Source organism: Cnephaeus nilssonii (assembly GCF_951640355.1).
Source record: "Cnephaeus nilssonii genome assembly, chromosome: 5".
Lineage (NCBI taxonomy): Eukaryota > Metazoa > Chordata > Mammalia > Chiroptera > Vespertilionidae > Cnephaeus > Cnephaeus nilssonii.
Window position 1 is genome coordinate 66,433,993 of NC_137076.1, and position 12,596 is coordinate 66,446,588.

A 12,596-nucleotide genomic window follows, 5' to 3' on the forward strand; every position below is an offset into this window, starting at 1 on the left:
TATTCATCAAGTATCAGAATGTCCCTGCCACATGGAAACAGATGTATAAATGAATCAGGAATCTGAATACCGATACCAGCAAACTAAGGGGCAATTTAGGGGAAGTTGGGCTTGTTCCAAGTGCCCACAATTCTAAGTCTAATTGCTATTTAAACTTCCCTTCTCTTAAGTTTGATGCACAACTACATTGAATTCCAAAGAAAATGAACAGGACCTTAACACTATCATTGTCTTAACACATATGCACTGCAGCCAGTGCAGAAACAGAACATTGTACTCAAATTAATGCTAAATTTATTATTGCTGATAACTTACGAGTTATTGCCATTTGCAATTAGGAAGTCCAAGTTACGAATCAGAGCCTAGAACTGACTCCAGAAAAAAACCTACTACACTTAAAACTCTTTCCTGTAGAAACTTGGTCAATGGTAAGAGGTTATCACAACTTATTGCCTTTCTATTGTTTCTAAAATATAGCCTATTTCACGCTTTTTTTTTTTTTTTTTTTTTTTTTTTTTTTTTGCTTTTCTTTTTTCCTTGTTCTTAAGGAATCTGTTCCAGTTGGGGACCCTGGGAAGTGTGAGTCACCGGAGTCTGGAAGTTCATCGCTTGAACATGAATGACTACTGTATTGTTGGAGGCCAGCGGACCAGGGATTGCCAATGGCTAGGGAACCCCACCCCGGCTGGCCCACAGACAGCCGTTAGGGAAGAGAGTGTCAAGAGGACTGGTAAATGGGGCCTCACTCAGCTGCCCTCTCTCACAGACAGAACCTCCCAGTGACCTCGCTCTGCACCATTCCTCTCCATCCCCCTCCCAGGGCTGCAGGCTGAGGAGCCACATTCCCTCACATTCCAGCTGCAGCAGCCCTGCCCTCCCCTGCAGGTCCTCCAGGGGTGACCCTCAGTACTTCTCCCATCCGGGACATTTGCACCGAAGTCCCCTCGAGTTCCTCAAGCCTCGGAGCTGCTGCCTGCAGACTGCAATGCAACAAGAACAGCCTGGGGCCAACGGTGACCATGGTTTCAAATCCACCACCGTCCTGGAAAGTAAGTTATGGGCTAGTAAACGGTACGTGAGGGTGTCTAGAACCATATCTGATTCCGTGTAGTCGGGTAACCAAGAGTTTGTGCTTTGGGAAGAAGACAGAGCAATAAAAACTCGTGAGGCTTCTGTAGGCCTCTCCCTCTTTAAAAACGCACTTCATTCATTCTTAGTTTAGTGTTTAAGCTTCTAGCCTCAGCCGTGCCGTGCGGTGGCAACCTACGTGTTTCCTCAACAAGTTGCAAATAACACACACTTCTCACGATTTACAAATGACTGAAAAAAAATCCATCTGAATTGCAAGTAGATGTGTGCGTGGCTCAGGAGCTGGGTTGGCGGGTGCCAGGCCGCAGGGCGCATCAGGAGGCCAGGATGCCCCTGCGGATGAAGTCTGTCCTCCGGGCCATGGCGCTGCCGGCGGGGATGCACTTCTTCTCCGAGGGCTCGCTCTCCGAGTCGCTCATCTCCACGTCGGGGGCATAGCCGTCACTCTCGGTGTCCGACTTCAGTTTGCTTTTCGCCCTCTCCTTGGCGGGCCCGCGGCCCAGGCCCAGGCAGGGGTAGTCCGCGTGCGGGTGGCAGGCGCCCCCGGGGGCAGGGGCCTCCTGCGGCGGCCGCTCCCCCTTCTTTGGAATCCGGAAGCCCCCCCAGTTCTTCCCTGGGCTGGCAGGCGTGGTAGGCACTTTGACTGCAGTCTGGTGGTAGCTCCCCCGCAGCAGGGAGCCATTGCACTTGGGCAAGCCCTCTCTCCTCGCGCCCGGCGCCGACTGCCCCCCCGCAGAGGAGGCTGCGGCCCTCGCGGGGTCCAGATGCCGCGGGGACACGTCCGTGGACCTGAGAGGCTTGTGTCTGAAAGGCCTGTCCTTCCCGTCCCCCTTGCCGGGGTCACAATGAAAGCGGTGGTCCCTCCTACTCCCGGGATCCGGCACCATCGCGCCATTCCTCTGCTGTGCAGACAGGAGCCGGGCGTCGGCGAAGGTCTTGTCCAAGCTCAGCAAGCTCTCGGGGGCCCCCGCCCCCGCCCTGGGCAGGGCCTTGCCGCCGCGGCGCGGGCTGCTCTGCAGCAGGGCTCGCGGATGGGGCTTCTTCAGGGAGCGACCCAGGGAGGTGCCCATCTGCTTGCGGAAGAAGGCCGAGTGCCACTTCAGGTCCTCGATCTTGGGGGCGTCGGGGCCCACCGAAGGGCTGTTGAACAAAAGCATGCTTTCCAGGGAGGCGGCGGAGCAGGACGACGAAGGCACACCTGTGACGGAGAAGCAGAGAGAGAGAAGTTACAGCAGAAGCAAGTCCAAGCCGGCGATCCCAGACCCGGCGGGCCCCGGTGGTAAAACTCAGAGGAAAGGCGTCCCGGCCTGGGAAGCAGCCCTCGAGCTGCAGACAACTAGCAGGCTGCCTTTTCTAAAACAGCCCGAGTCACAGAGGTGGTCATGAAGCAGCATCTTTCCCAGGAACACCTTGTCCTTGGACACAACAGCTGAGCTGATAAGGACCCAAGAGGGGGTGGGGGGGCGCTGCCTCCCTGCAAGGCTGAGGCAAGAGGGCGCGCTCACGGTTCCTCCGGGGAGTGTGTGCCTCGCAGGCTGTGATGCGGGGAAATGTGTGGAGCTGTGAAATGAGTAAGGGAAGGTGTTTAACCGCATCCCAGACACATAGCAAATGGTTTTTAAATGTTTACTATTAGACGTAAAGCCCATTTGTGGAATTAAGCTGAAATGTAACCCAACATGAGATAAGTTGGTCTTTTTCAAACATTTTTCATGCAAATCACAGTAAGAACTAAATTTCACATTACTCAGTAAAAGCCCCACTTTTCCTGGAGTCTTACTGTCCTCCATCATCTGATATGCACTCTGACCTTTTCTGTTTCACTTGTTTTTAAAGCTAGTGATGAACTAACTACTCAACTCCTCTCACCACCCACTGAGTCCTAACCCTCGGTCTGGGGAACGCGGGGGTGAGCTCATCAGGGCCACGGTCCTGCCAGGGCCTCAGAGCCGGTTCGGTTTCTGTCTCCTGTGGGGTGAGAACCAGCAGGAGAGTGGGTTCTCCCGGAGTCCCAGGCCGGAGCACCCGTAGGAACCGACTGCTGAGCAGGCACGGACCAAGCGTGAAACGGCACAGAGCCAGCGACTCCAAACACAGAACGCCACCTCCCCGGGGCGGGTGCTCATCATCCGCAGGCGTGGACGCGCCTGCTTTCTCAAGCATCAAAGGTTAGGGTCCACCTCCACGCCACACTGGAGTCTCTTTCTCACCTCCCGTGGGGAACAGAGCAAAGGGGGGGGGGGGGCGCGTTTTCTGACTCGGATTCTCTCTACTTGACCTGGAATCTCCTCTCTCTAGAGTCTCCGACGCATGACCTCTACAGGCTACAGGCAGCCTCTCCACTGGGGACACTCATCCAGCAGAACAGCCCTACCCGTCCTCAGAGTCACACAGCAGACCTGGCCCCGGAATGACACGCGAAAGTCAAGGGCGTCCGCGCTGCTTCACTTGGGATCCCGTGATGCCAGAGCAGGAGATGGGCTGGCAGAGGCAGCGCCCAACTGAGAGTCTAACGCTGGGAAAGGGGAGACGAAGGCCCTGGGTGTGCCCTGCACCGGCCGCGGCTCCCACAGGGAGCACATGTGAGCTCAGCCCTTCCCACTGGAGTGCTGGGGAGACCCATGGGGCTCCCGTGTCCGCAGGACTTGCGAGCGGAGGGATGCATTACAGCTGTTACACTAACATCCTCCCCTGGCTCAGGGTCTCAGCCACTTGGCCAAGGAAAAACCTCAGCCGGGAAACAGAGAGCTGCCGGCAACAGCCGTGAAAAATGACTCGGTGAAATCAGGCGCACATGCTCTTTACAGCTCCTTCTCGTTAAGCAACGATTTAGCAAAAGTCACAGAAAGGCCCAGCGCCCTCAGGCGCGGCCTGCACTCAGCCGCTGCCCCGCTCCAAGGCCCGCTTCCTCAGAGGAAAAATCCGCACGGAGAGTCAATGAAGAGACAGAAGTCCATTTTAACCCTTTGCACTCGCTTGCTTTTTTCTCGATTCCTTTATTCTAATGCTAACCGTGTCGAGTCACACTCGACATCCGAGTGCAAAGAATCTGAATTGAACTGCTGTTACTTAGGACACCCTACTTAGAAAATTTTATTTTAAAAGTCTGATGATATTAGCTTGATACATTCCTGGAGAAAAAAAAATCTAAGATAATATGATTAGTAAGTTAATGCTATTAAAATTATATATTACTTCAAGAATGTCACCTAATACTCCGTAGGCTTTTTTCTCTTTCTTCCATTGACCACTTTACAGGAAGTCCTCACTTCACGCCAACAGGTTCAGCGACGTCCCGTGAAAGGGCACACGGGAAACCAACTCACCAGAGGCCAGCAGATAGAAACAAGGGTGCAGTTCCTACGGCAGCTCCTCAAATTCTCATGAAACGGCACTGAGCAAAATGACGTGCTGTGAGGACCTCTGTACCTCTGGTCACCTTTATCTGGTTGGTTTGGGGTAAATCAGAATTCGAATTTCAACACTACAGGGTATAACAACTTCCTTGTTTCCACGTGTCAGAATAATCTACAGCGAGCCAGCCATGGCTCAGCGCAATGCCAGTATTTCAGATGCTGCTGCTATAACCTTAAAGGGCAGACAGGCACAGAGATGAGACGAGACGAGCTCACCTCAGAGCTACCTGAGCCCTGAGCCCGTGATTCTGCCTGACCCACACTCAGCACATCACCTTTTCCGAAAGCCGCCTAACCCTGCTTCCCGGCGTTGGTGCGCACAGACCCTTAGCGCCAAAAGGCAACTTTGGTTCCGGACCCGACCTCTTCCTCGGACCCACAGAGTCCCAGGGAGGTCACACAGTGGGCCCAGCCGTGTACTTGATCTCCAAGAAATCACCGTGGTTTTTCCTTTTCCCCTTTGGTTAGCCCAGAGCAATGTAAAACTGAAGGCACGAAATGCATAAATACTTGGTGCTGAATCTCCAAAAGATGCAAATCCCCCCTACACCAGTGGTCGGCAAACGGCGGCTCACGAGCCACATGCAGCTCTTTGGCCCCTCGCGTGTGTGTGGCTCTTCCACAAAATACCACGTGCGGGCGCGCACGTACAGTGCGATTGAAACTTCGTGGCCCACGCGCAGAAGTCGGTTTTCGGCCTGGGCGAGTCTATTTTGAAGAAGTGGTTCTAACGCCGAGCCACACTCAAGGGGCCAAAGAGCCGCATGTGGCTCGCGAGCCGCGGTTTGCCGACCACTGCCCTACACCAAAAGAAGTCCACTGGGAATGTTCTCTAAACACAGACATATGCCTCGAGCGCGGTCTTAAGATACACTGAGCACATGCTACAGGCAGGTGCCAGGCTAGGTAACCCACCCATCTTTTTAGGTCTCCCCATGATGCCTTACGTTTATCAAGTGCTTTGCAATATAGACGTTACTCTTTCATTTGAGCCTTATAACAGATCCCGGGCGGTAGCTGGCGATACCGTCCTCAAGTTACATATGAGGAAATGGGGTGGCTGGGAAAACTGGAGACTTGCTTGTGTTTGGCCCAGAAGTAGAGGATAAAGGATGCGACCGATATTTGAGGCCAAATCCTTAGCCCTTTCCCCTGTACCCCATGCCTCAGATGCTTAAAGGTTTCCTTTAGTATGCAAGTCTGTGCTTCTGAGGTTATCCTGTCGGATACAAGGAAATGAAAGGAACTACTCTTGCTTTCCTCAGCAGAGCGTTAGGCTTGCAGCCCCGCCTGCCGCCGGAGCTGCGAGGCTGATGCATACCTGAAACTCTTTCTTGCTCCAAGAGCTTAGTGTAAAGATTGAATATCTGTTCCTGGACTTTGCACACAGACCGCTTAATCTTTTCCCTGCGGGTCACCATGTAAGTGAGGTTCCGAACCTAGAATGTAGAGAATAAAGATTCTAAGTAAGCAATGCATTGTAACAGTACTTTGGTGGGTGTTTTGTTTTTGTTTGTTTTTTTTACCTGAGAGAAAATTGTCCTACTAGGGCCTTGAGTGACATCTGAAATCAAAATGTACTTTAAATACGTTATCCAATCTCTTATCTCGTTGGGGCTGCTAACAAGGATTCCACGTACACCCCTCCACACACGGTGAGATGGTGGGAGGAGCACCTACGGGATCCCGCCAAAGTCCCGCCGCCGCCACCACACCCCGCCTTAGACTCATCACAGCAGAGAGAAGGCCGCCGGGCCCAGTCGGACCCGCTACGCCGCTCCCAAGGGCCTGCCCCGGCACCTGCAGGCGAAAGGCTTCAGAGAGGTCAGAAGCCCCTGCGCTGCCCTTCACCCAGCACCTTCTGAAGGGGAAGTGAGGTCAACACAGGGTCGAGGGCAATCAGAAGAGGAAACCCACCCCCTGCACAAGGCTCACCAGAAGGCCCAGTGGTCTCCACGGACCCAAGTGAATGCCTCGATCAGCTGGGCACTAAACCACCCGGAGCTCCCAGCAGCTGATGCGCATCCCGAACAGGACGTCCAGCTCTGTCTGAGTCACCAGCTCTGTCTGAGTCACGCTTGAGAGATGGATGCTGCCCTCTTCCTGACTCATTTGTAAGGAACTGAAAAGACCCAGGTGCTCACAGTTCCACTCTGTGCCTGACGTTCGACCCCCGGGGATCACGTGCACACACTCGAAACTAACTAACCAACACAGAGTCAGTCCTAAGCCACCTGGGGTCAGACAACACAGAAACAAAACTTAAAGGATTTGTCAATAAACCCCCTTAAATCCTTCAGTCCTAAGACCTGTTGGTAAACCTAACCAGACTCCAGGGGCCTGAACGCACAGATCTCAAAACCCAGCAGAGCAGATGCGAGTACACGGTCGGGCCTCCTGCGGGACATGGACAAGATGTCCCCCATCCTCCCTGGCAGCGGTGAACAGTGACTCCTGTTCCCCATCAGCTCCCAACTCTCCTAAAAACCCGTTTCCTTATGCTTGGCAATCCCTTCCCCCGCCGCCTGCCTTGAAACAGAAGAGGCCAAAGGTCCTCGCCCTTTGCGGTTGGCAGTGAGGATGAGGACCAGCCAAGCACACAGGACCGCACAGGCTCCTGCAGACTCCGCCCCTCCGTCCTCAGTCCATCCTGAGCCCCAAGGATTCCCGTTGGGTTCAAAGTGAGAGGACATGAGACTCTCAGAGGGGCAGCTCGCTGGCTCCTGCATTTACATCCACATGTAATGTATTTAGCATCTTCCTAACACTTTTCTTCACGGAAAAAGAATATAAATCTTAACATTAAAGACCTGAGAAGAAAGTCTCGCTCCCTGTCTGAGTAAATATTTTGGTTCTTCATCTCACAGCCTCAGACCCCCAGGCCAGGAAGCAGGTGTCCTTTATTAAAACCCTGACCAGCTGGGGACAGAGGTGGCTACCAGGCTATTCTCGTTCATGAGCAATCTTCCACCCAGGGAAGATTAGAGGGGAAGCTCAAAGAGGGACAGGCAAGACCTACATAGAGGTCACAGATTCAATACCTCTGGAAAACAAACAGGAGGAATCTGGCCTCCGGAAATGGGAATTAATTCTGGCTCTAGGAGTAGAGAGGCGGTTCTTCTGTTCCAGCTGGATGCACAGCAGACACATCTCTCCCTTAAAATTATCCACAGAGACAGAGACCTGGGGAGCCAGAGACCGGGACGTTGTGTATTCTTCAAATTTAATTTCAGCCACTCCCCAGGGAAGGCCTCCATCTGGCTGCTAATTGGGAAATCCCCACGACCTCTGATGAGAAACATCCAACTATAACCCCAAAAGGCAAAGGCCCAGGTTCACGGTCATTTGGAACGAAGCGGCCCCTGAAGAGCCCAGGCCTGGCTATTTAGAATAGTGAGCACCCTAACCGGTACCCCCTGGTGCACACACACACTCCTCACGGGACAAGTGCACCAGCAGCCCCGGTGTGTAGAGCTGAGTGGAGGCTCCGCCTGCAAACAGACCCTGCCTGGCCCTTCCTGCACACTCCCCACAAACAGGCCAGCAAGGAGGTACCCCGAAACACCAGCTCACAGTAAACCCTCACACCATGTGACACCTGAGTCAGGCTTTCATCAAATGCAGTGTTTGCCAGCCCTGGCAGGGTAGCTCAGCGGGTTAGAGCACCACCCCAATTCGCCAAGGTTGCAGGTTCAATCCCGTCAGGGCACATATAAGAATCAACCAATGAATGCATGAAGAAGTGGGACAAATCGATATTTTTCTCTCTCTAAAATCTATATATGTATATGTTTCCCTACACAGAATGCTGCCCCCTCACCCCAGAATTCTGGAGTCAGAAGTGGGGTCCAAAAATTGGCATTTCAGGTTTCCAGATAATGCTGCTGGCTGGGGACCATTCTGAGAACCACTGCCCTCAGGAATCCAAGAGTGCTTTCAGGGTTTTCTTGAATCCCAAGCACTGCTGGCCACACCAAAGCGGAGCGTGCCTTTTGTTCAGGGACATGGTAGCTCCAGTTTCACAGGTGGCCGTGCCACTGGGCATTGAGCGGACAGGCCCCAGGACCAGCCCCTCTGGATGCCTCGCCTGATGTAGAGGCAGCGTGTCTACCTCAGCACTCAGCTGCCTCTCGCAGCAAACCACAATGAGGGGGAAGAATCCCTCGGGAGGGGAGGTGCCTGGGGGACTTGCCGTGACCAGCCACCACTCATCAGCAATCACGTCTTCTTAAAGGTGTGGGTCCCCAGCCCCTCCTGAAAGCCATCCCTATCCTTTCTGGTCCAGAACTGGTACCAGGTGTGCAACGCCTCCGGCTGTGTCTTTGCAGGAAAGAGCAGTTGCCATTATCATGCGTCAGCTGTTTGCATTTCTAATGAAGGCTGCTCATGGGTCAGTTTGGGACTGACCACGAAGCCTGATTGTCCCGGGTGGTACCTGATTCTGTGTGCCTGCTATGATGTCCTACTGTGTGAAGTAGGCAGAACAAAGAGAGCATACGTTTATGATTTGTTCTGATGAGCCTTTGGCCTGATCTACTTCTTGTTTATAATTACAAAGAACCGTGGGACTCTCTGGGACACGGCAAAGGTTTAATCTTCTAAAGCCCCACCATCACAGACCTCATGGCACATTTTGGAAAATGTATTTTTCATTATAATAAGGCCGTTTTAAACTGACACTAAATACCCTAAAATCTGTTAAGCTCTTTATTAAAGTAAATGTAAGTAATGCCACACACACACACACAGAAATCCTGATTTATTCCCTGTTTCTCATACATAATTGGCATCATTCTACTTAAAAAGCAACAATGATGACTCCAAAAAGATGTTTAGAATTTAATTATAAGTCCGTGTTAATCTGAGTAACTTAAGCACAGAAAAGAGTTAGTACACCACAAACATTTTCTACACTTTTATTTTGTGGTGATTGTGAGACAAACACAGTCCAAACATCAGACTTCTCGTCCTCCCTCCTGAGGACTATCTGACTCCGGGCTCGAGCGCCCAGGACAGCGGTCGTCACGTACTGGCTCCTCACCAGGGTTCCAGCTTATCCCTCAGAATCCCTTTCTCCTCTTAACAAAAACGCCACACATCCCTGTGGTTGTAGGTGAGGTCTTCTGCACACTCACCACCAGGGGGCGTGTGGGAGCACGAGATCCTCAGCCCTCCTCCCCCCTGCTGGCCTCGCCTGACCCCAATCCTAGCCTGCTCCAGGAAGGGGTGTCACAAGCTGGCCCTGGGTCGTGTGCAGACAAGGTCTCCAATGAACACTTAAAAACACTTGCACGCCGATGCCACCTCTCCCAGGGCCAGGCAGGTCCCTCTGGGAGATCTGCATCTTTTGGTTCAATATGTCCATTCGCCCTAAGCTTGGCCTACACTCTCATTTCCAATCGTCTCTGAGGCAGCCTCTCCCAGGCAGGTGAATCACTTCCCGCTAGGAGCTCAGGGAGGGGCGTTAACTGTTTCAGGCCTCACCGTGGTGCAGGCTGCTTCAGCCAGCAGCAGAGTCCAGCTGTGCGCTAATGAATTTAATCAGTCGGGAGCTGCGCAGAAGGTGCTCTAAGACGCATCTCCAATTAGCAAGCCTCAGTCAGAAACTACCTACCGGGAGCAGGAGGCCCTGGGGGGAGACGGCCTCCTAATTACACCTGGGCGGGAAGGGAAGTCCACCTGGGATTCCCCAGGTAACGGGTGGAGGCACAAAGCAGCAACAGCTGAAGGAAGCGGCCATGGCCCCAGGCAGCCCACAGCCGCCTCACCCAGCAATGCGCAGGGATACTGTGCGTGCTGAGCGGGACGGGACCCCCACAACCACACACGACACACCACAGACACACGTGACAGACACACACATGCACACGTGATATATACACACAGCCTCAGGGATGACATAGCACCTCACTGCCAGGAGGACCTGTGGCAGACACGCGTGTGTAAGTGCTCACACACACGCCAGCACCCACAACCTGCCCTGCCCCTCAGCACAGGACGCCCATGAGCCAGCCAGGAATAGGGGGCAGAGGCAGCGCCCCCCACTCTTCTCAGAGCCACCGTGGCCAGCACCCGGTGTGTCCCAGGCTGAACGAGAGATCTTACCCCCCTGCCCGCCCCACCGTTAGGCAAGTCCGTTCTAACTGGTTTTCTAACTGTTTGCAAACAATTCTGGGCCAATCCCTTGGTCATTTTCCTGGGGCTCAGATCATTCTAGCTCTAGAATGGAGGGGAAACACACCCCATTTGATCTCGCAGAAGAACAATACTGGGATTAACGGGGAAATATTTAAAAGTAAGTCACCGAGAAGCCCCCTGTGTGAGCTTCCCAGCCCAGGGACACTAAACGGACACACCCTCATGCTGCAGTGTGTACAGGGTCTGAGCGAGTGACCGGCCGCCACGCTGGCTCTGCGCAAGCGTGGCCTCTGAGCAGTCCTCTTCTCTAAGTCACTACAAGGTGTCGGTGTCAATCATTACCCTCTCCAGGTCCTGCCGCAGGTGCGTGAACAGCTGCAGCCTCCTAAACAAGACATCCTGCTCCCGCTTCGCGAGATTGTCCTCCTCGTCTCTCTTTGGGGTGATGAGGGGCTTGTTGAAGTTGACCTTCCTCTTCAGCTTCCAGTACTGGTACAGGAAGTCCACCACCTCCTCGGGCAGCCGCAGGGCCCTGGCCACGTCCAGCAGGTTGACGAAGGTGTAGAAGGCGTCTTCCAGCTGCTGCAGCTTCTGCTTGCGGACACTCACCCGGTGGGCCTCCTCCTGCCTCTGCTCCAGGCCGGCGAAGGGCTCCCGCGGGCTCCGGGGCGGGCACTCGGGCCCCCCGTTCTCCTGAGCGGCCCCCGCCGTGAGGCTCCCCTCGGCTTTCCTGTGGGAGCTGTGCTTCGGGCAGTAGGACTTGAACTTGACCTCGTCGTTCTCCGCCAGGATGGTCTTCATCTCCAGGCCCCGGTCGAAAGCGCAGGTCACGTGGAAGGCCGTGCGGCAGTTCTTCACGGAGCACTGGCGAGGGCAAGAAGGAGGACGGTTATGCAGGACAGTGGCTGAAGCCCCTGGGTGCCGGGCACCCAGCACACAGCAGAGCTGCGCCCAGTGTGGCCATGACAAAGCCCCCGGAGTTAGCCCTTAAACAAGGGAAGGCTTGAGAGTTCAGGAAACTTCAGATGGAAGGTTTCGTGAACCAACCCTAACTCTCAGACGGGCCCCTGTGGGACAGACCGCCTGCACGCGGCCACGTGGCCTGAGTGGGGCTGGCGCTCACGCTACACGCAAAAGAATGTGTGCTCACCTAGCAGAGTGCACGCGGAAGCACCGATGTGCTTTTTCTTTGGATCTGAGCTCTTTATAGTGTTTATATAAAAGGCCGGGATGACAGGAATCTCCCCGGGAAGAGTGACAACTAGTCGGAGGTTTTCCGGGAACCTGAATGCTCGCTCTCACCCCCGGCCAGCGGAGCCCAGCCCAGGCGGGACATTCCCTCCAAGCCTGGCACTCAAGATGAGGCAGGTGAACACAAACTCCCACAGAGAAAAAGAGCAGGAGACAAGGAGAGCCCAGCCCAGGGAGGTCGGGACGAGTGTCCACACCCATTGGGACCCTCGCCCGATGCTCCCGGGGCAGTGGACATGGCACTAGACCACATGCGCCCTGCCTGGCGGTGCTGGCTGCTCCCAGCGGCCCCTGGGACTGGGTGTGGTGGCAGAGAACCACGAGGGGCCTGACCCCCGGGTCAGGAGGTCGCCTGGAGGCCAGGCGTCATGGCTGTGCCTCCCTCCCCAAGGAGCCTCCCGCTCGTCCCGGCATCAGGGCTACAATCTGCAGCTCAGAGGGCTGGCGGCCTGGCAGGAGGGCAGCTGTTAAGGTCTCCCGTCTGATCTCACTGGGTGAACCCCTGGAAGAGGCTTCTGGTGAGGACTGAAGCCGGTCCCTTAAAAGCAAGTATGCCGCGTGAGGCCAAGTGACCTGGGCTCGCCAGGGCTGAGGGAAGCAGAGCCCCCGGCCCCGGGCCAGCTGAAAAGCTTCATTACACTCACTCAGCAGCCGAAACCCAGGACCACGGAGGGCAGAGGATGGCGCTGGGGCTCTTCCCCC

General features: G+C 54.5%; 2 protein-coding genes across 10 annotated transcripts in view; one reads left to right on the forward strand and one right to left on the reverse strand.

Moving 5' to 3' along the window:
* The window catches only part of SCLT1 (sodium channel and clathrin linker 1), a 106,956-nt gene extending 106,278 nt beyond the window's left edge, over positions 1-678 (forward strand). For all 5 annotated transcript variants that reach the window (XM_079770675.1, XM_079770671.1, XM_079770673.1 and 2 more), the window contains one exon: positions 549-678. In XM_079770675.1, the coding sequence (XP_079626801.1) occupies positions 549-623 (75 nt within the window). In that variant the 3' untranslated portion in view covers positions 624-678. The remainder of the gene's footprint in view (positions 1-548) is intronic.
* Positions 679-1,043: 365 nt separating this feature from the next.
* Positions 1,044-12,596, reverse strand: part of JADE1 (jade family PHD finger 1) — a 53,156-nt gene continuing 41,603 nt past the window's right edge. For all 5 annotated transcript variants that reach the window (XM_079770669.1, XM_079770667.1, XM_079770668.1 and 2 more), the window contains exons 9-11: positions 10,986-11,507; positions 5,827-5,944; positions 1,044-2,287 (exon numbers count right to left, since the gene is read on the reverse strand). In XM_079770669.1, coding sequence (XP_079626795.1) covers positions 1,404-2,287; positions 5,827-5,944; positions 10,986-11,507 — 1,524 coding nt within the window. In that variant the 3' untranslated portion in view covers positions 1,044-1,403. The remainder of the gene's footprint in view (positions 2,288-5,826; positions 5,945-10,985; positions 11,508-12,596) is intronic.